This window comes from Gadus chalcogrammus, chromosome 1 (assembly GCF_026213295.1).
Source record: "Gadus chalcogrammus isolate NIFS_2021 chromosome 1, NIFS_Gcha_1.0, whole genome shotgun sequence".
Classification (NCBI taxonomy): Eukaryota; Metazoa; Chordata; class Actinopteri; order Gadiformes; family Gadidae; genus Gadus; species Gadus chalcogrammus.
The window spans coordinates 4941973-4966949 of NC_079412.1; the positions used below are offsets into that span (position 1 = coordinate 4941973).

The following is a 24977-nucleotide window of genomic DNA, read 5'->3' on the forward strand; positions in this document are numbered from 1 at the left end:
ACACTACCGTTCAAATGTTTGGGGGGACTTAGAAATGTCACACTGATTTTTTTCAATGAAGATACCATTACATTTATCAGAAATATAGCTTAGACATTATTTGGTAAATGATTATTCTAGCTGGAAACGGCAGATTTTCAAGGGAATATCTACATAGGTTTACAGAGGCCCATTTCAGCAACCACCACTCCTGTGTTCTGATGGTACGTTGTTTAGCTCATCCTGTTAAAAGGCTAATTGATAATCAGAAAACCCTTTTGCCATTATGTTAGCACAACTGAAAACGTGTGAGTTTTCATGGAAAACATGAAATTGCCTGGGTGATCCCAAACTTTTGAATGGTAGGGTATATGTAGGCCTATACAAGGCCATAGAGCCGACACTAACATTATAATTCCTCCTAACTATGAAAAGCGTCCATGGCCATTGTGTTGTATCTCTTGGTGGTGGTTTGGGTGGCGGGGAGGTTGTTCATTGTGTTGTATCTCTAGGTGGTGGTGAGTTGGTTCATTGTGTTGTATCTCTTGGTGGTGGTTTGGGTGGTGGGGAGGTTGTTCATACTGTTGTATATCTATTTGGTGGTTTGGGTGGTGGGAAGGTTGCTCATTGTGTTGGTGGTTTGGTGAGGTTCATAGGAAATTCCAATACAGATGTTCCTTTTCCTTTTGGCAATACCAAGGAATCTCCAACCAGGAACTAATGAATCTTTCTCACAGTGGGGTTTCTCTCTGAAATGGATGTACGGCTTCCCAACTACAGGAATCCTCTTCCAGGCAGTGAGACACAGAGGGGCCCAGGGAGTTAAGGATGAATCACTCAGACTCGGAATCGAACCGGCCAGTGGGTTTAAAAATGTATAAAAGGCAAACCAGGAAAGAAATTAAGCGAGCCGGGGCTGTTGTGGTGATTTGGTGAGGTTGCTGTGGATTGTGGTTTTTGCCCATGTGATCATGGTCAGAGAAAATGTATCACACTGCTGGATTTCTGCCCAGCGAGATCAACCTCACAACAGAAAAGGCAGAGTTTCCTTGTGTCATAGCCAAAAACAGTGTTATAAGTGTCCCTTATACTGGCTGTTCAAACTTGACAAAATGCTGCAAAGCCACTGTCTCGCCTTGTCTGGTATACCCACAAGATGTACAGTGAATGGAGAGAGGTTGTGAATGAACCGTTTTTCTCTTTGGGTGTAGTAAGTGTTCTGGCTCTTTGACGTGACTGTCTCAACTCCTAAATCTCTCGGGTCGTGATCCTACATGTGTTACTAATCAGTCACAGCTAATATCACCTCACACCCTGTTTCCAGACAAACACAGCTGCTGATATGCCATAGATCACTCCAGCATAAAAGGAGGAAGGTAATGAGCGTGTTTGTAAAATAATATTATAAAACGTATAATAATGAATTTAACAATAATGATAATTATTATTATAATAATTACTATTATTTGTTTTAATAGTAGTAGTTGTCATATAGTAGTAGTAGCACTAGAACCAATATTTTATATTGATCAAACTCTGTATTAATATAGTATTGTATATGTTATATTGTTCAATGCATGTGCAGTGTACATATGCATGTATGTTGAAGTATGTTGATGTGAGCGGGAAGGCGGGTAACCTTTGAAAGCATTTAATTAAGGATTTATCACTTCCCTGGTTCAGGAATGTCCATATAGGTCCAACACAATCTGCCATGTTGGACACGTCACATGCTGAACTGCAACCGCAAACAACAGGGGCGTTTAAGTAAGGGTCAACATATTTCCTTTAAATCTCATTCCGAATTTTCTAAATCACCCATGAGGTAATGGTTAGAGATACCTCATCTGGGCGTATTTTCACAAGCAGCAGCATTCGTGCATCACGGATCCTTACTGTCTTATTTTTTAATTTCCCCACTTGTTGGTTCTACACTCCGCTCTCTGGTATAAGCCGCCACATGCTAGCCTGTCCAGTGAGGCTGGGGGGGAGGGCCCCAATGGACCCGCAGAGGATGGCTCCCAGAGGCCCGTGAGGCAGGAAGATGTCATAGCAGGACAGGAAGGAAGAAAGGCTTGAATTGCCGACCCCATCAAGGCTGTCCCTCAGGGGCCCCAAGTAAGTACCATGTGGAAATCAACCAGGGACGGGTTGTTTCTTTATCTGACTTTAAGAACGACCAAAGCCCCGTCAAACCTGGCCTGATAAAAGAATGACGGAACAAGGGTTTATTAGGAACTGTAGTTTTCTTTGTATGTGTCCAGGTGGGCCAAAGAAATGCTTGGAACGCACTTCTCTGACTGCAGGGATTTCTAATAAAAGTTAGCCACATCTCAGCACAGGATATGACCTCAGAATCCATCTCTGGCATAAAGTGTTGTGTCAACGCCGTCAGCGGTGATCTGCCTGATCCCATCTGGTAGACATTAGGGAGAGGACACCATGGGGCAAATGGGAAGGAGAACCACTGTACAGCGATACCCCCGCCCTCAATCACCACCACGCTCATACCCTTATGGAGCAGTATCTCAAGTGCATGACAAGTTCGACCCCCCCCCTCCAGACTTTCCGCCCCTTGTTCACCCCTATAGCTTCCTGGCCAACCTGCCTGTCAGGTCGGATAATGGCAGCCAGACACGCAGCGCGGCTTCTTTCATGGGACAGGTCCGGTGCTGCCAAGTCTCTCTTCCATCAGGGACGCCCACAGGGCTAGACAGTGTGTGTGCGTTTGTGTGCTTGGTGTGTGAGTTCCTGCGTGTGCGTGTGTATGTGTGTCTTTACTGTACTCTGCTGATCATGCTGTTGTTGACACACTCTTCCCGAGGCAGTGGACACCCCTGGGACTATTGTTTGCCTCACAGCGTGCAAAGAGAGGAAACAGTGGAATGCCCTGAGACGTTAGCACAGACAATATCTGTCCACCGGGGCGGTCCCCCAAACGCTCTCCCTCCCTCAACCTGGCTCGGGCTCCCACACTATATACTTAGAATGGGTGTGGACCCTCAAAGCCGAGGTCAAAAGGACGACCTCTCAAGGACGAAATCGGCCAAAGGCTGAGGTCTGCATCTGATAAAGTTGTGCAATGGGTTGGATTTGTGTCAATATTACAACATTTTAATATCCGTTATCGCTGAAGGCTGAATGAAACACTAATCTATATGTTAATATGATAATTCCCACAATCAATACATTGATTTGAGAAGTAAATGTTAATTATGTATCACATTGCTCAACACGATGAAATGTAGTGGTGCATAACTGACTCCTATATAAGACAAGACCCAGACAACAGTGCTATGTAGTACTTGACCAGTTAAGACATCTTAATTGTATGTCAACGGTATTGTATGTCGTCCATCACATTGCCATCAGAATATCTACTAGAATGATCCCAATGTGATATTGTGACCGGTGTGTCCAAAACATCACATATTAATAACAATAAGAAACTGGATTATTCCTCCCTAAAATATGGGCTTTTCCTTTGACACTTTGTTTATTCGTTGATATAGCCCCTTGATTGATTCTTTGAGCAGAACTCTCAACTGTCTCAAATAAAAGACAAATAATCATGCCAGCAAATCCCTAACCGTAAATTGTTATGCATTAATACCCATCCCACCTAATAGCTAAGACTTGTTTGGAATCTGAGGTTCGGGTCAAATAGGTTATAGCCTGTGGAACTTATACCTTTTTTCCCTTAATCAGTATTAATAACATTGTATATACAGGACAAATCATGTTAAATAACATTGAATCAATCTTTGTAAAAAGTAGACATGACCTAAAGTACACCTTCCATTGGTTAAGGAAGGAAGACTTAAAAAACATTGAACGTGTTTTGACAATTGAAGCAATCATTTAGAGGATATCCTCAATCAAGTTCCCCAAACAGCGAGGGGGAGTCCTTACAGAAACTGTCTGCCCTGGTAGCCACTTTGTCCTGTCTACTTTATGTTTGTCAAAGTTAACTGTCCACTCCCAAAGAAACTCCATGACGTAATCTGAACAATGTCCGAAAGTGAACAATTATTGTTCCATCTTCATGCCACTGGCTATTTTAAGAAGGCAACGCCTTTTGATTTAGTTCAACTTTTTCCGTGTGCGCAACCTCTAGGTGTAATTAAACCCATAACTATAAAGTGGAAACCCTAGTCAATAATGTAACAAATTTCACATTCTATATTAATTTCCTTCTTTTCACATATAACAGGGTTAGGGTTAGACTGGGACAAATAGAAAGTACTTGATTTCTGTGTTAACTGAGGGGCCCTATAATGTTCAGCTAACTATTGTCAATAATAATAATAATAAAAAAAATCTATATACACGTGCAGCTGTGAACTCATGTATCGTTATTTATTGTATGATATGTACTTTTAGGGATTATGAAAGGACCTATCTTTTAGCGTTCAACACGAATGATGATCATTTAGGGGGGCACTCAATGACATGCAGAAGGATCATGAACCCGCCCACTTAACTGGTGTGAGAAATACAGACTTTCTACTCCTCATTCACATATAAGGTAATTTACATATCCAACAGAAAATACTACCTCAGCAGTTGAAAAGACAGTTAAATTCCTTCCCCTTCCATTTGTATTCTTTGAATACAATGAATGTGTTGAATCTGCCCATCCTTAACATACCTTTGCCACCTGCCACTTGACCACGCCCACCTCACCTTTTGGGGGAGGGGTGGAGCCTATAAATTGTTTGTGCAAAGATTGGCTCTTGCTTGGCACTCGCCACCAGCACGCTCATGCCTCCTGTGTGCGTCTTCAATTAACGTGAGTTCATCATTGTCTTTGGTTCATGACCATATACCTTTGTTTGCTTGGTTTATGACCAGATTCCTTTGTTGGCTTGGGTCATGACCAGATTCCTTTGTTTTCTAGACATGTGCATTTGCCTTTGTTCATTTGTTTAATTTATGTGTTTGATCATTGTCTAATTCTATTGTTATCTTTTTTTTTTGTTATCCCCTTTATGCAGCACACAAAGATGAGTGAAATTGATGCAAGATCAAGCATAAAATTAACCAGAAGAATATCAAAATAAACCAAATTGTGTTGCATCAAACCCTGCCTCCTCAATGCTATTCATCACCCCTACCACTGTCTTCTGACCGAGACACTGCCTGCTCACCAAACCTCACTCCACCCGAACCACTATTTACATCAACCTACCTACAGTTCCTACAGCGGTAGTATTATTCGGGAGATTATCAGGGTACAATTGTCAGGATATGTTGTTTACACATATGGCCCATTAGGAGATTAGCCTGAGAATATCAGGACTGAAAGCAGCTAGTGTGTGAGCATTTCATTACATTAGGAAATTAGTCAATATATGGGTTACAGGGTTAATTGTTCAATGCAAAGTGTAGACCTATACTATGCATGCTAATAAATTAGCTTCAACTGTTCAAATGTCAGGGATTCAAAGTGCATTGACATTTAAAAAATGCAACTACTATTGGTTCGTTGAAAATAATAAACAGCTGAAAATTGTGTTTGCATTGACAGAAGCACCTTAGTGAAATAAACTAAGTGTAACAACCGCTAATGCAGCAACCAAGCTAGAGTGAAATAACGCATGGGGTTGAGGGATAGGGAGGGAGGGGCGAGAGGACAAGATTGCGATATAGGGCCTACATTGGCTGACGTGAGAGTTTAGGATGTTTTTTGTTTGTTTTTTTACCAGAAGAATAGGCCTACGTCATTGAGATGAAACATCTCTTCAAGTGACCTTCCCAGGACAGCAGCTGCCTATAGTCAGACATAGCCTACACAGACAACATTGGAAATATCAGCTTACTAAAACAGTCTGCAGGGGGGATATCAATATCGCGAGACATTTCGGGAGGCTCAAGGAGAGGAGTAATTTTAAGTTTTTGCAACAAAGCGTAAAGACATTTCGGGAGGCTCAAGGAGAAGAGTAGGTAGGCCTACATTTTAGCAACAAAGTGTAGTCCATAGAAATAATTCACCATAGGCCTACTCTGTTATTGACATGTTTTCGTTATGTGTCATAGGGACGCTGTCTCTTTATGAGTAATATTTTAAAATAAATAAATTGTCTATAGACATAACGTCTCAACTGGGAGAGTGTGTCGACGGCGGTGCCGTTATCCAGATCTTGCCGTTGTCTTGCAACGTCTGCGTCCGCGCGTGTGTGTCTGCAGTCTATCGAGGTATATCGCGTCGCCCTGCGGGCTTCAATCAGATTTTAAATCCGCACCAACAGTTAGTCCCCCGTTCCATCCCTTGTCCGTTCCATTTGGAAGCATGTTTATTTCGCTTGTTTTATAACTTAATTAATTAAGGGCGCCACCAGAGGGCGCCCCTAACACATTTGCCGCCCTAGACGATCGCCTACGTCGCCTATGCCGATCGCCGGCCCTGCACACACACACGCACACGCACACGCACACGCACGCACACAAACAATCTGTTAAAGAGCCCATGCCATTAAAATCACATTTTTCCTATTGTTTGTTAAATAACATAGGTCTGAATAAGTTTGTGAGCTGTGGTAAGTTTGAAATCTATGCAGTTTGTCTGCTGAATGCAATAGGCAATGAAAGGAAAAAGGCAGAAGAAATGAGCCGATCTGGATAAGGTGACACTGTGACGTAGCGTTGTCAAATTATTATTCTTGGCCCTGCCCACTTGGTTGGTTCGTAACCACCCACAAGAATTATGAAGGAGTCGTGATTGAGCTAGTGCTAAATGCTAATACGTGTACGGTAGTTGCTTAGTTCGTAGTAACAGGCTAGTTACAGAATTTTGAATGCAATGGCAGAACGACATCGAACTACATGAACTGCGACATGCTGCCTGCCGCCGGTTGCCGCGAGGCACCACCGCCGCGAAGCACCACCACCCGGCAGCGGGCAGCCGGGCGGTGGTGCCTCGCGCCGGCAGCAGGCAGCGTACGGTTCTGTCTACTACAGATTGAGGTGGAAGTGGAAGAACCAGAGACGTCGGAGAACCTGACTAAGTCCTTTGTGATTCATTATATCGTCTGGACGTGCACACAGCTTTTGGCCGTGATAATATGTATTATTTGATATAGATATCTATGTATTATATGATATTATTTAGATATAGAGCTCCAGGACTGTAAGGCAAGTGTTGTACACTTCCTTGTTATTTGGATAACCGTTCTGCTGTTGGTGTGATGGCGCATAACACGTCGGACTCTCGTCTCTGGTATTTCTACAACTAGACCCGTAGTGGGGGTTATCTCAGCCATGGTTGAGAATGAATTGGGGGAAAGGAACTTTGGCTTTGACTACCTGAAGTCATGAACCACGACATGGAGGAGAAAGGGATTGTTGACCGCGGTCGTCTCCCGCCGGAGCCTCGCTGCCGATGGACCACCGCCTCGGCTTCAGGAGGCGGTGATTAGCGCTGACCGCTGCCGAGGCGGCGGGAAGCAGGGCTCAAGCGGGATACATTCGCGGCCAACAATCCCTTTCTCCTCCATGTCGTGGTTCATGTAGCCTACTTCAGGGAGTCAAAGCCAAAGTTCCTTTCCCCCAATTCATTCTCAACCATGGCTGAGATAACCCCCACTACGAGTCTCGTTGTAGAAATACCAGAGACGAGAGTCCGACGTGTTATGCGCCATCACACCAACAGCAGAACGGTTATCCAAATAACAAGGAAGTGTACAACACTTGCGTTACAGTCCTGGAGCTCTGCTCTATATCTAAATAATATCATATAGTACATAGATATCTATATCAAATAATACATCACGGCCAAAAGCTGTGTGCGCGTCCAGACGATATAATGAATCACAAAGGACTTCGTCGGGTTCTCCGACGTCTCTGGTTCTTCCACTTCCACATCAATCTGAAGTAGACGCGGTCGTTTGAGATTCATAATAACCTATCGTCTGGAGGCTCACACAGCTTTTGGCCGTGATAATATATATTATATGATATAGATATCTATGTATAATATGGGTTTCTAAGAGCCATTGCGATACATCCACCGTAAACAGAGCGCATGGTACCGTGGCTACAAGCTGCTCAGGGCCAGGTGATAATATATATTATATTATATGATATAGATATCTATGTATAATATGGGTTTCTACGAGCCATTGCGATACATCCACCGTAAACAGAGCGCATGGTACTGTCAGTGGCTACAAGCTGCTCAGGGCCACACCCCCACCCCCCTCCTTGACCTGCCTTGACACGCCCACCGTATACAGAGCGCATGGTAGTGGCTACAAGCTGCTCAGGGCCACACCCCCACCCCCCTCCTTGACCTGCCTTGACACGCCCACCGAAACAGCGCGTTTGGGGGAAGCTCAATGTGCGACTGTTTCGGAGTGACTGTAACTCTGCACCACGGCTGAATTTCGGGGACGTCTTTGAATACTGTGTTTGTGGCCCACTAATACCTATATTAAAGCATCATAAAATAGAATGGCATGGGATCTTTAAAACTTTATACAACTCTCTCACATGTAAGCAAACAAGTATGTTAGATTAGTTCATCAGACAAATTATTTATTAAAAAAACATATGAAGGCTGCATCATTTTGAGTTGGGCTTAAGAGTTAGTGTGAGTTTCATTGAGTTTGGGTATTTAATTATATTTGCTAAACGACATTAATTCTGATCTGAATGTGCTTATTCAACAATTTATTTATTATTCCTAGTTTTGCATTTTTGTAGTCTGCAACATGAGTAATCGTCTTTCACGCCTGCATTGATATTACCTCCAAATTTAAAATGTAAAAATTTTAACCAACATCCAGAATAACGCTGATGCATGCCTCCATCGACCTGTCCAACCGACGGCGGGTCGCAGGGGGCGCTGGTCGGATATCTGGACGGAGTGACAACATCGACCGCACGGCGCTTCACCGGCGAGAGGACCGCTTGTTGTTAGCTTGTTACAGCTCTCGACGAGATTGTCCATCATTCAATTGATACAGGGGGTATGTGTTTTTATTCACTGATTAACCTTCTTAAACGTCACCACTGATTCTTAAGTAAATACAATATCTGAAAGTGTTAATACCTAACTCGGCTAAGGAGCTAGCTGATATTAGCTTCAGTGTGCTAGCGGTTCAGCGCATTATGCTACCAGGTTATAGCATTATGCTACCTGGTTATAGCAATATGGTACCTGGTTATAGCATTATGCCCACTGGTTATAGCATTATGTTACCTGGTTATAGCATTATGGTACCTGGTCATAGCGTTATGGTACCTGCTTATAGCATCGGATCGCTAGATCTTTTGCCGCAGTTACTTGTTTTTGCGAGCGTAAGCTGAGCTAGTTAGCTTGAATTGCTACAGACCGTCTTAGTGTGGACCGGGTCTTCAGAGGGCTGACGTTGGTGCATGAAGGGAAGATTGAAGTGGGTGAGCGACAGCTCTGCCCACTCGTCAAGGAAATTATACGTTAGTCGGTTTCGCTCACAATATAACGTTAACGACCCTTCTCTGTACTCGTGCGGTCAATCTTGCCATGATGCTGTACCTATAGTCTGATGGTACCTCGCCGCTCCGGTCCTTCGGACATGAGGCTGTACCTATAGTCTGAATATACCTTTACGCTCCGGTCCTTTGGACATGAGCCTTTACCTATAGTCTGATGGTACCTAACCGTTCCGGTCCTTTGGACATGAGGCTTTACCTATAGTCTGATGGTACCTCGCCGCTCCGGTCCTTCGGACATGAGGCTGTACCTATAGTCTGATGGTACCTAACCGTTCCGGTCCTTTGGACATGAGGCTTTACCTATAGTCTGATGGTACCTAACCGTTCCGGTCCTTTGGACATGAGGCTATACCTATATTCTGATGGTACCTCACCGTTCAGGTCAGTGGAAATGAGGCTGTACCTAAAGTCTGATGGTACCTCACCGTTCAGGTCATCTGGACATGAGGCTATACCTACAGTCTGATGGTACCTCACCCTTCCACCTAACCTTACTAGCTGTAGCCTCGTACTACCATTCATTGCTAATCCGTCCAACTGATATTTAAATCGATCTGTTAATTTAACCATGGGAATTGATTGAACTATGGCAATCGATTGACCTGCGAGCAGGGACAACATACAGTACGATTTACCCGTTTGTCTCGGTGACCTATCGTGAAAGAACACTCATTGACCAATCCATGCCTCGCATATTGCCACTTATTGTTATTTCATTGCATATCATTATGTAATCGTTTTTCTGTAAAAGGCTATTGGTGATTATGGTACCAATAACGTGCTAAATGCACCGTGAACAAGAACATGCAACAACACTGTTTAAGTGAGATTCCAGGGTTATGGATGTGACATTTGTGCTCAAATTGACTGCCATAATTTCTCAGACTATTGGTTCAGAATAAATGAAACCATTCACATGTCACTTTATATGGACAGTGTAGACGCCCCCTATAATTCTGAATTCGAACAACGGCATGGCAAATATTATGCGTTATGGTTGTGACATGAAATGGACTGGCTTTTCTGAAGACCTACAGAATGCAAACTAAATTTTTACAGCAGATGCGCAAAGACTGATGTCTACAAAGTACGGCAGTATTACTTAACACCATGGGAATGACATTCTCCCGTTATGGATGTGACATGTCTGAAATAGCTGACCATAGACTACAAGAAACCACTGAAACATCACAATATCATGTTGAATTGTCGTTCTATGAAAACATCAGCAGAGGGTGTCAATGGTGATTCACCCCCCACCGCCCAGCATTACAGACTGAAACAGTGTCCAGTGAGCCTTTACTAGAAACTATGCAATATGCATTGATTACAATATGTTTGATTTACTGCATCCTTCATTATAGCTGCAGAAAAGACGAAATTTCTGAAATATAGTGATCAGATAAATTGTCTTAAACAAAATAGACACCCAGTGATGCATGTCAAAGTGGTTTTGCGTTCATGTTAACTTTATGTTTGCATACTGAGGTTGACATAAGCTTGGAAATGCTCTGAAGTATCTCTCACAAATTGAAAACTAGTCCCTTCCAACAGGTGGCGTGGCTTTCTTGTAATTGATGAGGTTAATACAATTAAATGACTGAATGCTTGTCCTTTCTCCATGTTTGAAAAATGCAAATGACTTGGTATGGTTGTACAATTGTAAGGCTGATATCATGGCTGGTATTATTCTTATTGAGTGATACATCGCCAGATCATCTTATATTCTATATAGGCTTATATTTTGAACGGCAATTTTAGATGTGTATAGCTCATCCAATTTCAACTGCAGTTTGACTGGACTGTACTAGCCTTGGTCATTAACTGTACTTTAATCCACCAGTTATTGGGTTTAATAAAGGCCAAACCAATTTAGAGGACTTTTAAACATCAAGAAAACATATCAACTTTAAATATATACCCGTCAAAATTAAAATTTTTGGTCTGTTTAGGTTCAGTTGGCTTGGAATTTAAATTTCTTTACCTGCTAATCCTTTATTCATGTGTTCCCTTTTCTGTCAGCTGTCCCAAGGTGCCCACGGTCCCGCCCCCCCGCCCCACCCTCGGCATAGGCCTCCCTGTTCTACTCCTCTCAACACCCTTGAGGTTCAGAGCCCCCCTCGCCCTTGCCCCTACTTCCCCTCCGACCTCAAGACACTGAGGCCGCCAGACTGCAGCCAAGCTGTCTGACATGTCTGGACCGGTTCCGAGCCGGGCCCGCGTGTACACGGAGGTCAACACACACCGGCCCAGGGAGTATTGGGACTACGAGTCCCACGTGGTGGAATGGGGGTGAGTCCTAGTGCCCCCACCCCCCTTAACTTGCACTTACTTAGTAGTAGTATCTCAGTCAGAGCAGGTTGACTGGTAACCGGAAGGCTGCTAGTTTGATACCCTTCTCCTCGTAGTGTGTCGAGGTGTCCCTGAGCAAGACGCCTCACCCTGACTGCTCCTGACGAGCTGGCTGTCGCCCTGCGTGGTTGACTCCGCCGTCGGTGTGTGAATGTCTGAATGAATGGGTGAATGTTTTGGGAGATCAATGGGTGAAAGTGCTTTGTTCTGAGTGGCCACTGGTTAGAAAAGCGCTTTATAAATGAAGTATATTTACCATTTAGTGCCATCTGCCAATCTTAAAGCATATGGTTGGTTTTTCCACTTAATGTTGCTTTGGATGCTTCAGGAATCAGGATGACTTTCAGCTGGTGAGGAAGCTGGGCCGGGGAAAGTACAGCGAGGTCTTTGAGGCGGTCAACATCACCAACAACGAGAAGGTGGTGGTGAAGATCCTCAAGGTATGGGGAATACTCTGGCAAACCAGTGCTTCTTGGATGCAACTGGTGTCCTTCGCAGCTAAAGGCTCTTATCGTTCTCCATAGCCGGTGAAGAAAAAGAAAATCAAGCGGGAGATCAAAATCCTGGAGAACCTTCGGGGAGGCCCCAACATCATCTCTCTCATTGATATCGTGAAAGATCCCGTGGTAAGTCATGTCCGTCGTCTTGTTTGCTCAGTGTTTTGGCATGATCCTGTCCATATATCCGGACTAACTAAAGCTGCATTTCAACAATATTGATGTCTAACAATCCTGTACTAGACGTAAGTATTGAGTAACACCACTGTACCAATAGCATAGCAAGCTCTCCACCAGTACATGCTTATCGGTGTCACTGTGGAAATATCTCTGTGTAAGTACAAAGCTATGTTTATTGGCTTTCAGTCCCATATCTACACAGGGTTCAATGGTAAAATGTCATGTTAGGGCGTCCTTTGGTTCGCTCAGCTCGGTTCCTTTTCATATTGCAATTTTCGCAACAGTCCCAGAATTTGTCAACAAACCCACATGTCTGCAAAGAACGTTCGATCATTTGTCACAAAGGTCTGGGGCGGGGTAAAGCGTTCAATAAAAGAAAGGGGCTAAGCGCCGGTGAAAGTAACCAATCATGGATATCCACCGTGATATACATTGATCTGCGGACCGGTCCAACTCCTTCTCCCTCATCCGTGCCGTCTCCTCATTGATGAGCCACGACTCATTTTCACCCGACGGTCCGACAAAGTGCTGCTAATCTCGGGAGTTGCTGCTAATCAAACAATAATTCCCATAATGCGTGCAGCTGTGCCTGTGTCAACCACAAAGGGCGTCAGCCAGCTCATCAGGAGCAGTCAGGGATCTAACTACCGTATTTTCCGCACTATAAGGCGCACCGGAGTATAAGCCGCAGCAGCTAAATTGAATTATGTGTACATATATAAGCCGCACTGGGCTTTTCAGGGAATTTGTACAATAAATCCATAACAAATACCGAATATTGATTGTCTTATGTGTCCATATGATATCCATTATATTGACCCGGTATTCCCAAGACGCTCACGCTCTGCAGCAAGCCAGTCACAGTTGATTGGCGCGGCGCTGTACAGCGAACGTAAACAAACAACTAAGCTAAGGTTAGCATTTCGTGGGAGCGTGTCTATGTTCCCTGGGTCCTATGTTCCCCGGATATATATGTTCCCCTCTTTGTATGAGACTGGGGAACATGAAACCCTTTTTTTAAAAAATGGTCCTATGTTCCCCGCCTTTTAAATATTTTTAAAGATTGATAGATTGCGGGGAACATAGGACCCAAAAGGGTCCTGTTCCCCGCTTTTCCCATACAGGGTCCGACTCCTATGCTCCTCGGTATGTATGGCTACAGGGGAACATAGGACCCGGGGAACATAGGGATGACCCCCATTTGGGAAAGTATTACTTTTCCTCCCGAGATCCCGCTAATGTTGTGTTATAATGTAAAGGGAAACAAGATATCTATTCTTCCTCCACCTCTCTCGCTTCTCTGCTTGGTGTCGCTGACGCTTATAGTTTGCCTCCCTCGCTCTGGTAACGTCACGTACGTGGGAGAAAAAAACAACGAAGCTCCGAATACTGATTTAAGCTTTGAATACTAATTTTTCGAGTGGCCGTTAGATGTAAAAATCCATAGATTAGCCGCACCGTTATATAAGCCGCAGAATCGAAAAATGGGGAAAAAGTCGCGGCTTATAGTCCGAAAATTACGGTAGAAACCTTATGGTTACCAGCCAACCCGCTCTACATCCTGAGCTACTGTCGGAAGATTTTCAATCTTTTGATGCATCCATCTTTTGGAGCAGTTACATTTCTTACCGTGGGATTAATTATTTCTGGAGTTGAGGCCATCCTTAAAAATATATTTTGCATTAACGACCAAAAAAATAAATAATGGTCGGTAGGTAGGTCTCTATATAGACCTGCCTATATATATATATATATATATATATATATATATATATGGATGGTAGGTGTACAATACTTAGTCAAATATAATTAAAGTGTTTTATTGTATTTGCGTTAGTTGTTTGATATGTCTTAACACAAGTTTACATCCGGCAGGTCGGTCGGAGTAAAGGGGAAAAAATATATATATTTGGGTCGTTCCTAAATGGACAGGGTCCGTCGGGTTACGGCAAACAGAAATGTATTAATGTTAAGAGCTACTGGCAATCTTTATTGTTGAACCCTTTACCCTGTATAGTAGGGATCCCTTGGCATACTGCATCAGCCCAGTAGGCCCGCTGTAAGGGGCCAGATGCAGTGCAGTAGACTTTAGTATTTAGCCAGCTTTAGTGTTTAATGTAAACCCAACTGTATTTCTTTGTATTTGTGTTTAGTCCCGCACTCCAGCATTGGTTTTTGAACACGTCAACAACACAGACTTCAAGGTGAGAATCCACTCTTTTAAAATATTCCTGCTCGCTTTGTAGTGTATGTTATTTTATTATATATTATCACTGCTTCAGGAAATGACCAAGCCTATCCATTGTCTTTTCCCCAGCAACTGTATCAGACCTTGACCGACTATGACATCCGGTTTTACATGTATGAGATCCTTAAGGTGGGGCCCTAACACCGTCACCTGTCAATGCTATTCAAAGTCTCTGAGCGGTCATACATTTTCAGTGATTGACACAGAATTCCACTTTTTATTTGTGCTTGCCTCCTATATAGGCCCTGGACTACTGCCACAGCATGGGAATAATGCACCGGGACGTCAAGCCTCACAACGTGATGATTGACCACGAGCATCGCAAGGTGAGGCTCCATGCACAGACTATGCTAGGAGCTCACGCCTTATCTCATACATTTATAAAGTGGGTCACACCCTGATGATTGTCCAGGCGATTGTCCTTCCTAGTACCTTGAGTACCTATCACCAGGCCTATTTCAAGGTTTTCCTCTGAAAAGAACGTACCCAAAGTAGAGGATCTTCACAACTGCAAGGGCTGTAATATGAAATAATGGTAACAATGACGTGATGGAAATGATGGCGTTATCAACAAAGGTTATGGAAAGAAGGCATAAAGGTCAGGAGATTTGACTTTCAGAATTGGGCCACTGTGTTTACATTCAACGATGGTTTCTGAGGAAATGGGTTGATTGCCAACAGAACAGAGGTCCTTCTACGCCATCTAATGGGCATATGGTGTATATGCCAGTGTTTGGCTTGGTGTCATTTAATTATATTCGCCCAGACCTTCAATTAAGTTGTCAAGTGTCAAAATTGTACAATTGGTTCCCAAGAGATCTACCTGCAGTACTTCACTTTATTGGTGTCAAAGTTGACTCAGGTTCTCATCAGATGTTGTACTATAACTATTTAACCATAGGGCCCTCAACTGATAATGCACAAGATGGTATTGATCTAAAACATCATTTATTTCAGGTGGAAATGAGATCTTCCACTTATGCTGTGTTCTAGCTATAATCACTCCAACCAATTGCTATCCACATTGAATATTTCACTTGCCCAACCATCTTTGTTTTGGTACCAAGATAACATGTACTATCCCTTGCAGTTGTGGAGTAATGCTCCAATTTATTTTGGTATGTTTTTTTCAGAAAAAACTCCTAATAATGAAGAGGTTAATAAAAATCTAAAATGTTATGCCCTCAATGTTGTATTTCCCAGTGGTATTGAATATCTATATTTTTCAAGTTATTGTATCGCAGTTTCATGACAACACTAGGGGATAGGAGATGGACCCCCTAACCCAGCAAATGGACAAAATAGGCTATGTTAGCTTTAACAAAGATGTTGATAAAGGGGTTGGGCCTAAAACTGTTGTTCCCTTGTGGTTTGTGTGCAGCTGCGCCTCATAGACTGGGGTTTGGCCGAGTTCTACCACCCCGGACAGGAGTACAACGTCAGAGTGGCCTCCCGCTACTTCAAAGGACCCGAGCTTCTGGTGGACTATCAGGTACCAGCACACCAACCAGCCAATCAATTGACATCTTGAGTCATCCAATCACAGCCGCAGAACATGCAAACAACCTAGAAGTTTCGCAAATCCAGCTTCTTATGCCACTTTCTGGTGTTGTTCAGATGTACGACTACAGTCTGGACATGTGGAGCTTGGGCTGCATGCTGGCCAGCATGATCTTCAGGAAGGAGCCCTTCTTTCATGGTCACGACAACTATGATCAGGTAGGCTGTGGGTCATCATCCAATGAAACCTATTTATTCAATTCAAAATAATGAAAGGTGCACGTGTATGAGGTGGTCATTTTTCTTTATCCTTATATATTGTATGCATGTTATTTCCATCAGTTGGTGAGAATAGCCAAAGTACTGGGAACTGAAGACCTGTACGACTACATAGACAAGTACAACATTGAGCTGGAGCCGCGCTTCAACGACATCCTTGGCAGGTAGGGAGTTAATTTGATGGTAACATCTGTCCACTCTTAACCGGATGATGGTGAGGGGAAAGGTGGTTTCTTACTTGTGCACTGATTCTAGAAACAGTCCGACGTGGTCATGGTGTTTAAAGCCCAGCCTGTCCCCAGACATTGCTGTAGATGAGATGTGATCCTGGTGTTTTTAAACCTGCCCCTCAGAAGACCCCGTAGATGAGATGTGATCCTGATGGTGTCCGATGAGATGTGATCCTGATGGTGTTCTAAAGTCATGTCCCCCCCCCCCCCCCCTCAGACACTCCCGTAAGCGGTGGGAGCGCTTCGTCCACAGTGAGAACCAACACCTGGTCAGCCCCGAGGCGCTGGACTTCCTGGACAAGCTGCTGCGCTACGACCACCAGGCCAGGCTGACGGCCCGCGAGGCCATGGACCACCCCTACTTCTGTATGTCCGCCGCGAGGGGCCTGAGCATGTAGCGGTAGGCCGCAGCCTCATGGCCTGTACTGACTAGGTCCGTTTCCCTTTCAGTCCCGATCGTGAAGGACCAAGCTCGCATGGCGGGCTCTGCTAACTTGCCCGGTGGGATCCCAGCCGTCAGCACGGCCAACATGATGACTGGTGAGGCACGCGCTGCACACACACCTCGGGGGTCGCTCAGGAGACCTACTATGGGGGGGACACGGGTACCAGGCACATGCGGTCAGTCAACTGGTCATTTTGGTCATGCTCCCTGTGGGGGTTCAGTGTGTGTTTGCTCCACCCTCACCCAGGTATCTCTGGTTCATAGTGTGTCTGCTCCACCCTCAGCCAGCTATCTCTGGTTCATAGTGTGTCTGCTCCACCCTCAGCCAGGTATCTGGTTCATAGTGTGTCTGCTCCACCCTCACCCAGGTATCTGGTTCATAGTGTGTCTGCTCCACCCTCACCCAGGTATCTGGTTCATAGTGTGTCTGCTCCACCCTCACCCAGGTATCTGGTTCATAGTGTGTCTGCTCCACCCTCACCCAGGTATCTGGTTCATAGTATGTCTGCTCCACCCTCACCCAGGTATCTCTGCCCTACCAGCCTCCACTGCCCTGGGCCCTCTCTCTGGCTCGCCCGTCTTGTCCGCTGCCAACAACTCCCTGAGCGCCGCCGTGCCCGCCGCCGCCGCCGCCCCCCAGTGAGGAGGCCCCCGGCGCCCCCCAGAGGAGGCCCCCGGCGCCCCCCAGTGAGGAGGCCCCCGGCGCCCCCCAGTGAGGAGGCCGCCGCCGCCCCCCAGAGGAGGCCCCCGGCGCCCCCCAGTGAGGAGGCCCCCGGCGCCCCCCAGTGAGGAGGCCCCCGGCGCCCCCCAGTGAGGAGGCCCCCGGCGCCCCCCAGTGAGGAGGCCCCCGGCGCCCCCCAGTGAGGAGGCCCCCGGGGCCCCACGCCACTCTGATGAATCATTGGGTCCGCCCCCTTGCCAGGGGCCCTGGGATGCCTCGCTGCTCTGGGTGGTGTCTGTTGTGATGTTTCCTTCATCCCTCACTTCCACCACGGTGGATCAACGTTTTGATCTGATGAATGTTTGTAATGTAAGTAACACCAACGTTCGGCCTGCCTTCCACCAATGTTCCACACGTGTGTGCGTGTCTAAAGGGTAGCGTCTGTGTTTTCTTTTTGTCAGGTGTTCCAACATTAGATGAATAATAAACGAATGAAGATGGGATTCAAGCAAAAAATATATAATTATGCAGTTAACCTTCAGTATTGAGCTATCTCCCCCCCCCCCCCCCCCCAACACACACTCTTTATTTTCCAGATTATTAATGACCATTTAGTCCCTAAAGGCGCATAGTCGAGAGCCTAGAGAGGTTAGCCCACCGGACCAAAACGTATCGTCCTGATACAGTTTACTGATAAACCAAGCTTGAGGCGTCTGCTCCAGTGCGGGCCTAGCGGGGGGCTCCAGTGGAGACCGTCCCGGGGTTACTCCAGTGTCTGGTGCTGCTCTCGTGCTCCCCTTACACGGGGTCACTAGATGTTGCACTGGGTAACACATTGCCTCGGCTGATAAAACTGTTACGTCTTGCCTTTCTACTAAATAAGATGTAACCAGTTTTTTGATATAACCTTTTATTTTTTTACCCAGCACACCTGTACTGATGTAGGTTAAGTTCCCATTTGTTTTCCATTCAGAGAGCCGGTCGGTCGTGTCCACGTATTTGTTAAGCCCCGTTAATCTTGTTTTTATGTTTCATGTTCCACTTTCCTTTGCCCTCAAGCTATTCTCGGGTTGCTTTCCTCCAAATTCACCACGTACCCAAAAGTTTACTTCACCTCATACGGGAAAGAAGACTAACCAAAACCTAAGGTTTGTTTTTGCGAGAAAGAGTTGCAAATGAAGGATGACTGACGCTGGTAGTTTCCTTTAGAGGGGGTCCCTCATTCTGTTCATCTGGCTAGGTTTTTCTTTCATTAGATATGTTTGTATATCCAACAAACATCAACTAGCTTTCGCTGACAAGAAGCATTGACCAGGAACACACGTACACACGTTTAGTGCCAGATTCAGAGTGAGAGTTGTAGGCAATGTTGTACATATGAATCTTTTTCCTTTCAGAAAACTCAAAATGCTACCAGTTCTATGTATACATTGGCTTATTAACTGAGCTGTACAAGTCCTGACATCACTGTATATATTTTTATGTCCTTATTTAGATTACTAGTATTTGAAAACATTTGTGTAAATAAACACACGTTTTATTTATCAGGTATACGACTGGCTGCTTTATTACGTCCATCAAATGACACAGAAGTGCAGGAGAAAAAATATAAAAATTGATTTAACAGAGACCTCAGTTACCCTACTAAAGAAATAAGGTTTTGGAACTCAAGCATGCGTTGAAGTAGATTGAGTGTTTTTAACATTGTTTTATTTTATGATGTTAAAGCATCCTCCCACATGAAAATATGACCACAGATCCACCAATACTTGGTTTGTACCTGTAATATTTAGACATAAATAACATCCAGTGTGATAACAGTCAATTATATGCCAAAGCCTTCTCGTTCAGCCTTGATAATAACACGTTGAGGTACATAACATCTTGATTGTTCAGTGAAATTGCAGCCTTCAACGATTGTCCTTCGACATGCTTCTACCCCATCCTAGCTTAGTTGGAACATTCAATAGAAGAGTCTCCCATTGAAATAAGGCATTTCCCTGTGGAGGTCAGTTTGTGTCGCTGTGTTGACACTCTACTCTCTGGTACTTCACCGTGGCAGTTCTCCTTCTCAGACTGCTGCAGCATACCTTATCACTGTGTACCCTGCAAAACAAAACATTCATAGTTCAGACACTTTTATTACACGTGGTTAGGCACACTCCTGTGTAGAGTTGTGGGTTGTCAATGCTCTTGAGTGGTTTAGATCTGAGTTCTAAACACTCAACTGCAAATTAAAGAGTTAAATAAATGTCCTGTCTTCTGGGATACACATTGAAATTAGATGTGATATTAGGGTATGATTGAACAAAGCAGGGAGCATTTATTTATCTTTGTGGTTCCCTCTTGAAATGTAAAGGAGTTGGCCAGTTTGTTGAGACCCCAGTTTACCTTGTCTATGTTGAGTCTAATTATAAAATCGTTTTTTTGTTTAACTCACCCCCTCTCGTGTTGTAGTTGCACTCCGAAATTAGGCCGGTGGGGATTAATTGAAATCTATTATATTCCAAACAAGTATTTAGCAGCTCCCATAGCTATACCTTTGTTTGGTCCAGTCCAGGTAAGTACATATTAATTCCCCAAGCTAGGTAACTTTCTCCAATTGGGCCCACAAGCCAACCAGACCACACCTTTACTAGCCACTGTGCTCACAGGCTTAGAGACTGAGAAACATTGTTACAATTCTGAGCTCAAATGGAGGCTGCTTCGGCCACCGAGCAAGGCTAAACTTGGGCGTGTTAACTGACTGTTAACCACTGCACATGCTCACAGACCTGAGGAATGAGAGGCGAGCAGTTAAACGTCCTGGTCATTAGCGCGCTGGTGAATTTTGGTTCTAAACTATGGATATATTTTCCTTCAACCCTTGGGAGCTGATTTGGAGAGAGTCCAACTTCTGCAAAACATGAAGTTATCCCCCACAATACAATATATTTCTAAATGTACACACAGAATCGGAATGTGGATTTGTTCGTTTGTCGGTACTATTGGAGGAAACGACCTCGCCAGGGCAGTTTGTATGCAATGATTTGTGTTGGACAAACCAATATATAGCTTTGGTAGCTAAGGGGGTAGTAACCCTTGAATATAAAGGACGTCAAAGGGTAGCCAACTGTCCGTTTTCGGAACACGTCGGCAATTCAAGAATCCACCCGGGCTCTTGACAAACAGGTCAAATCCTTAAACTGGAAACGTACCTGTTTGTGCTAAGTTCTTCATCTATCTGCTCCAGAGTCTTCCCCATGGTCTCAGGAAGCATACAGTAAAAGAAAATACCTGCGGCTACACATGTTGTACCGTACAAAAGAAACGTGCCTGAAAGTCCAATCGCATCTGTTGAGGAAATGCACAGTTCAAGTGACGGCCAAGAATCAATGAAAGCTTCCAACCTGACTTTTACAGATGATGCTGGCTTTAAATGTACTATACGAGCAAAGCTAATTTGAATTCAGCATTTGGCAAACCAAGCTGACAAATGTATTGCATGTCTGTAGCAAAGCCTACTTACTTACCAATAACATGCAAAAAAGAGCAGGTGACCAACAGGTGTGTGGCCCAATTGAAGCAGTTGGTGAATGCAAACGCCCTTCCCCTGACTCCCACAGGAAAGATCTCACTCAGGACGAGCCAGGTTACTGTAGAAAGCGGAAGAAATGGGATTATGATCTCTTACACAGTTATCTCTTACACAAATATATAATTATTTCAGTGAAATGCATTTCAAAAGAACACATACTGGGTCCAAATCCAATAGAGTAGGCACCGACTGAGGCGAAGATACAGATGAGAATGATCCAGTTAACCACTGTTCCCTGGACACCAGGTGTAGACGGCAACACAGAGGACGCATTGGCGGGGTAAACAGAATAATCTGATCCAATCTCTTTGATCTCTGACAAATCAAAAAGTCTGCGATGCTCTCCAAGAGACCTGTTCGACGCTGTCGGATCAGCATGTGGCAAACTGGGCAGAGATGTGTGGTTGGCACCCGGGGTGTTTACCACACACGCACCGCTAGCGCTGAGAGCCGCCTGTCCACCGAGGAGCACAACAGTGAGAAGACCCGCAGCCATGAAGGCACATCCACCGATGAGAAGAGGCCTGCGGCCCACCCGGTCGGAGAGCACCATGGAGATTAGGGTGGCGAGCACCTTGACCAGCCCCAAGCCGACAGACGCCAGCACTGCCGAGGCGTCGCCATGGAAGCCCAGCGAGTGGAAGATGGTGGAGGCGTAGAGCAGGATGTTGGGTTGGCCGCTGAGCTGCTGGAAGATCACCAACCCCAGGCCGATGGCGGTACGGCGTCTCATGTTGTCCCTGCTCTGAAACAGGTACATCACGCTGAGCTGCTTGTCCGGTCTGGTGCCGCCGACTGGCGCCTCGTCCGCTGCTGGACTTTGAACGAGACTCAAGGGCTTTCTCTCCGTCTGAAAACCATCCCTGTTAACGTTACATCCATCAGCATTGGCCGGAAGAGTGCATATGCAAACAAACTGTGCCAACGTCGGTGCCAGGGCTATTCCAAACATAAGCCTCCAGCCTCTAGGGGTGTCGGAGAGGAGGTAGTTTGTGGCGTAGGCGGCCAGGATGCCCACGGTGATACCAGCTTCGTACAGAGTCACCAGCAGCCCCCGGCGGTCCGGGGAGACCATCTCGGACACAAAGATGCAGCAGGACATGGAGGAGACACACATCCCAAAGCCCACTGTGATGCGGCCCACCACCAGGCCCCCGTAGGAGTCACTGAGCACCACCAGGCTGCCCGCCGTGATCAGCGCGTTACTGAGGAGCATGGAGGTTCTGCGGCCGCAGCGGTCAATCAGGCAGCCCCCCACGATGGAGGCCATCAATCCTCCCACCAGCAAGGCACTGACCAGGGCTTCCTGCTGGGCACACAGGAGTCCAAACTCAGCCTTGAGCTGGAGCAGGGCTCCTGAGATGATGCCCAGCTCATAGCCAAAGACCAGGCCGCCGAGGATGGACACCGTACTGGTCAGCAACAAGAGGGGACAACCTGAGACAACAGAGATTTAATCATGATTATCGTGTTGACATACAAGACAGTGGCACTCAATTGGTTCAATCAGTGCAAAACGTACAGTCCAAAAGTACAAAGCTATCGTATATGTTTGTTAGAGGAGTTATGCAAGCTATCAGATCTCGGGGTGCACCTGTGACACGCAAACTCGGTTTAGAAATATGCTAAAGAGTCAGCTTAAACTTCAATCAAATACACCCCAAATACTGTTGTTTCAGTAACCTGAAAACATCATGCTTCTGTAAATTACCGAAGAATTAACAGCAACACATTTTTTATATCTAAATCACAGAGGCTGTACTGACGTTTTCAAACTCTTGTTTTGAAAATACTTCAACTGAAAAATATCGGAAACCTACCCATTGTTCATGACACCATTCAGGAAACAAAGATTAAATCCAATGTAGTTCAACTTGTTCCTCTTCAGTTTAACAAAGGTCGTCTGTGCAAAACAAGGAACAGGACAACAACAAATGTAAACTGAATGGAACGATGGCGTCTGTGCCCTCGTCACCCAGAGAGCCTTGTGTCCAGCTGTGCCCAGCAGACACGATCAGAGAACACAATAACCCATTGGAAGCCCGTAGCCATGACAACCGTCCTGATTGCCATGATTTCATTAGCGGAACCACTTCAGGGACACCACAACACTCCCGTCCTCGGCTTAGATTTGCAAACATCCTTGTTGGACTTGACGGGATATGGATATATTATCATATTCTATATTATCATTCAATTTTACGGGTGTTATTAGGCATGTAATGTATAAAATAGACAAGAAATAGTTTGGTAAAATTAGCCTTATGTTAAAATACTTTATCACCTGATGAATCCATATGGCATTTTGAATCCAAAAGGCAATCAAAGATAAATTAATAACTTATTTATCCCAAAGGAAGTTTAATTCTTTCAGAAGCAGACCAGATACAATAAGCAGATAAACTACAAATAGGCCTAATATAATTGGGAAAATGCTATGCTACATAATTCAAGTAGAGACGATTAACAATAAGATAACATATGATACCTTGATACCAACTGTATAGGGCTCATTTATTTAATTGCATATATATATATATATATATATATATATATATATATATATATATATATAGGCCTAGAGACATACATACCATATACGTACACACACACACACACACACACACACACACACACACACACACACAGCATTTATCATTTAATCTACCAAAATGTTTAGCTTAGGCTATCTATATCATTTTCAGGCTACAAAATAACCATTGTTAAAATAGTTATGATTTGTTTCTTATAAGTGCTAACAGAAGGAGAAACATACCTCCCCCTTTGCTTATCAGTCGTGACGTCTTATTCTACTTTCCCTTTGCAGTTTAATAAACTAAATCAAGACCATTGTAAATAATTTAACCGACAGAAATGTCAGTAAATGTTTGATAAATAAGTTGTGAAATGTTTACCGTTTCCCATGCAGAGGTTGTAGTGGGGACATGGCTCCATGGCGGGTAGGAACAATTCATTTGGCTCGATGCTGGTTTCATTCACCCGTTATACCGGAGGTCTCTGCACGGTCAGTGGCTGTATCTCCATATCTTCAAGCTTAAAGAACGAACATCAAGTCGATCAGAACTCGTCAGCCCACCGCTGTATTCCAGACGCCTCCCGCTGCGCTTATCGGGTCTGCTGCCCGGAGCTTCCTTCTCCTACGTGGCAGACTACTGTCTCAAGTTTCAGAAGAAACCATATCGAAGTTTCACGACAGTAGCCTGGTAGCAGATCAGAAAACCTCAGCAAACACGACCTCAAACCCAGCTGATACAACCTTTTCATTTTGAGGTGGCAGCCTAGTATGGATGCAAGAACTAATAAATTACGTAACTTATGTTAATATTATTACACCACTTGTTCAACTGTTTTTATTAATATTTCAACACATGAAGGTACTTCTATTCGGGAAACATGTTGTTATGCTTATTTAAGTGTAACGTTAGCCTTACATCATAATTTTAACTTGATAGATACCATTATTATAAGTGTATTTTTACTTTGCTACATATTAAATACGCTCTATATAAAACTATATATTTTTATACTTTA

At 44.6% G+C, this 24977-nt stretch overlaps 2 protein-coding genes across 4 annotated transcripts; one reads left to right on the forward strand and one right to left on the reverse strand.

Annotated features, from left to right (window-relative positions):
* The first annotated feature begins 5754 nt into the window (after positions 1-5754).
* LOC130371674 (casein kinase II subunit alpha) lies at positions 5755-17834 on the forward strand. 2 transcript variants are annotated; one of them, XM_056577565.1, is made up of 14 exons: positions 5755-5925; positions 8766-8948; positions 11479-11748; positions 12137-12248; positions 12333-12434; positions 14639-14689; positions 14803-14862; positions 14976-15059; positions 16115-16225; positions 16351-16452; positions 16576-16676; positions 16960-17108; positions 17193-17282; positions 17712-17834. In XM_056577565.1, exons 3-14 carry the CDS (start codon positions 11648-11650, stop codon positions 17828-17830), a joined length of 1182 nt encoding a protein of 393 aa, XP_056433540.1. In that variant the 5' UTR covers positions 5755-5925; positions 8766-8948; positions 11479-11647; the 3' UTR covers positions 17831-17834. The 2 variants fall into 2 exon arrangements, with proteins under 2 accessions (XP_056433540.1, XP_056433610.1); XM_056577635.1 differs by having other exon boundaries at positions 17730-17834.
* A 755-nt stretch (positions 17835-18589) lies between these two features.
* Positions 18590-24717, reverse strand: LOC130371540 (solute carrier family 2, facilitated glucose transporter member 10-like). Of its 2 annotated transcripts, XM_056577456.1 has the most exons (6): positions 24341-24717; positions 23246-23328; positions 21585-22862; positions 21361-21483; positions 21046-21181; positions 18590-19954 (listed from the first exon to the last, which is right to left on the reverse strand). In XM_056577456.1, exons 2-6 carry the CDS (start codon positions 23247-23249, stop codon positions 19858-19860), a joined length of 1638 nt encoding a protein of 545 aa, XP_056433431.1. In that variant the 5' UTR covers positions 23250-23328; positions 24341-24717; the 3' UTR covers positions 18590-19857. The 2 variants fall into 2 exon arrangements, with proteins under 2 accessions (XP_056433431.1, XP_056433366.1); XM_056577391.1 differs by lacking the exon at positions 23246-23328.
* Between the last annotated feature and the right edge of the window lie 260 nt (positions 24718-24977).

Bases quoted from the DNA above. Each gene is read 5' to 3' on its own strand.
- LOC130371674 (XM_056577565.1), top strand. From the start codon at position 11,648: ATGTCTGGACCGGTTCCGAGCCGGGCCCGCGTGTACACGGAGGTCAAC. The intron at 14,863-14,975 runs GTGGGGCCCTAA...CCTCCTATATAG, and splicing joins ACATGTATGAGATCCTTAAG to GCCCTGGACTACTGCCACAG. The intron at 16,453-16,575 runs GTAGGCTGTGGG...TATTTCCATCAG, and splicing joins GTCACGACAACTATGATCAG to TTGGTGAGAATAGCCAAAGT.
- LOC130371540 (XM_056577391.1), bottom strand. From the start codon at position 24,380: ATGGAGCCATGTCCCCACTACAACCTCTGCATGGGAAACG. The intron at 21,484-21,584 runs GTATGTGTTCTT...CGCTTTCTACAG, and splicing joins CTCTATTGGATTTGGACCCA to TAACCTGGCTCGTCCTGAGT. The intron at 19,955-21,045 runs GTACGTTTCCAG...TTTGTTTTGCAG, and splicing joins GAAGAACTTAGCACAAACAG to GGTACACAGTGATAAGGTAT.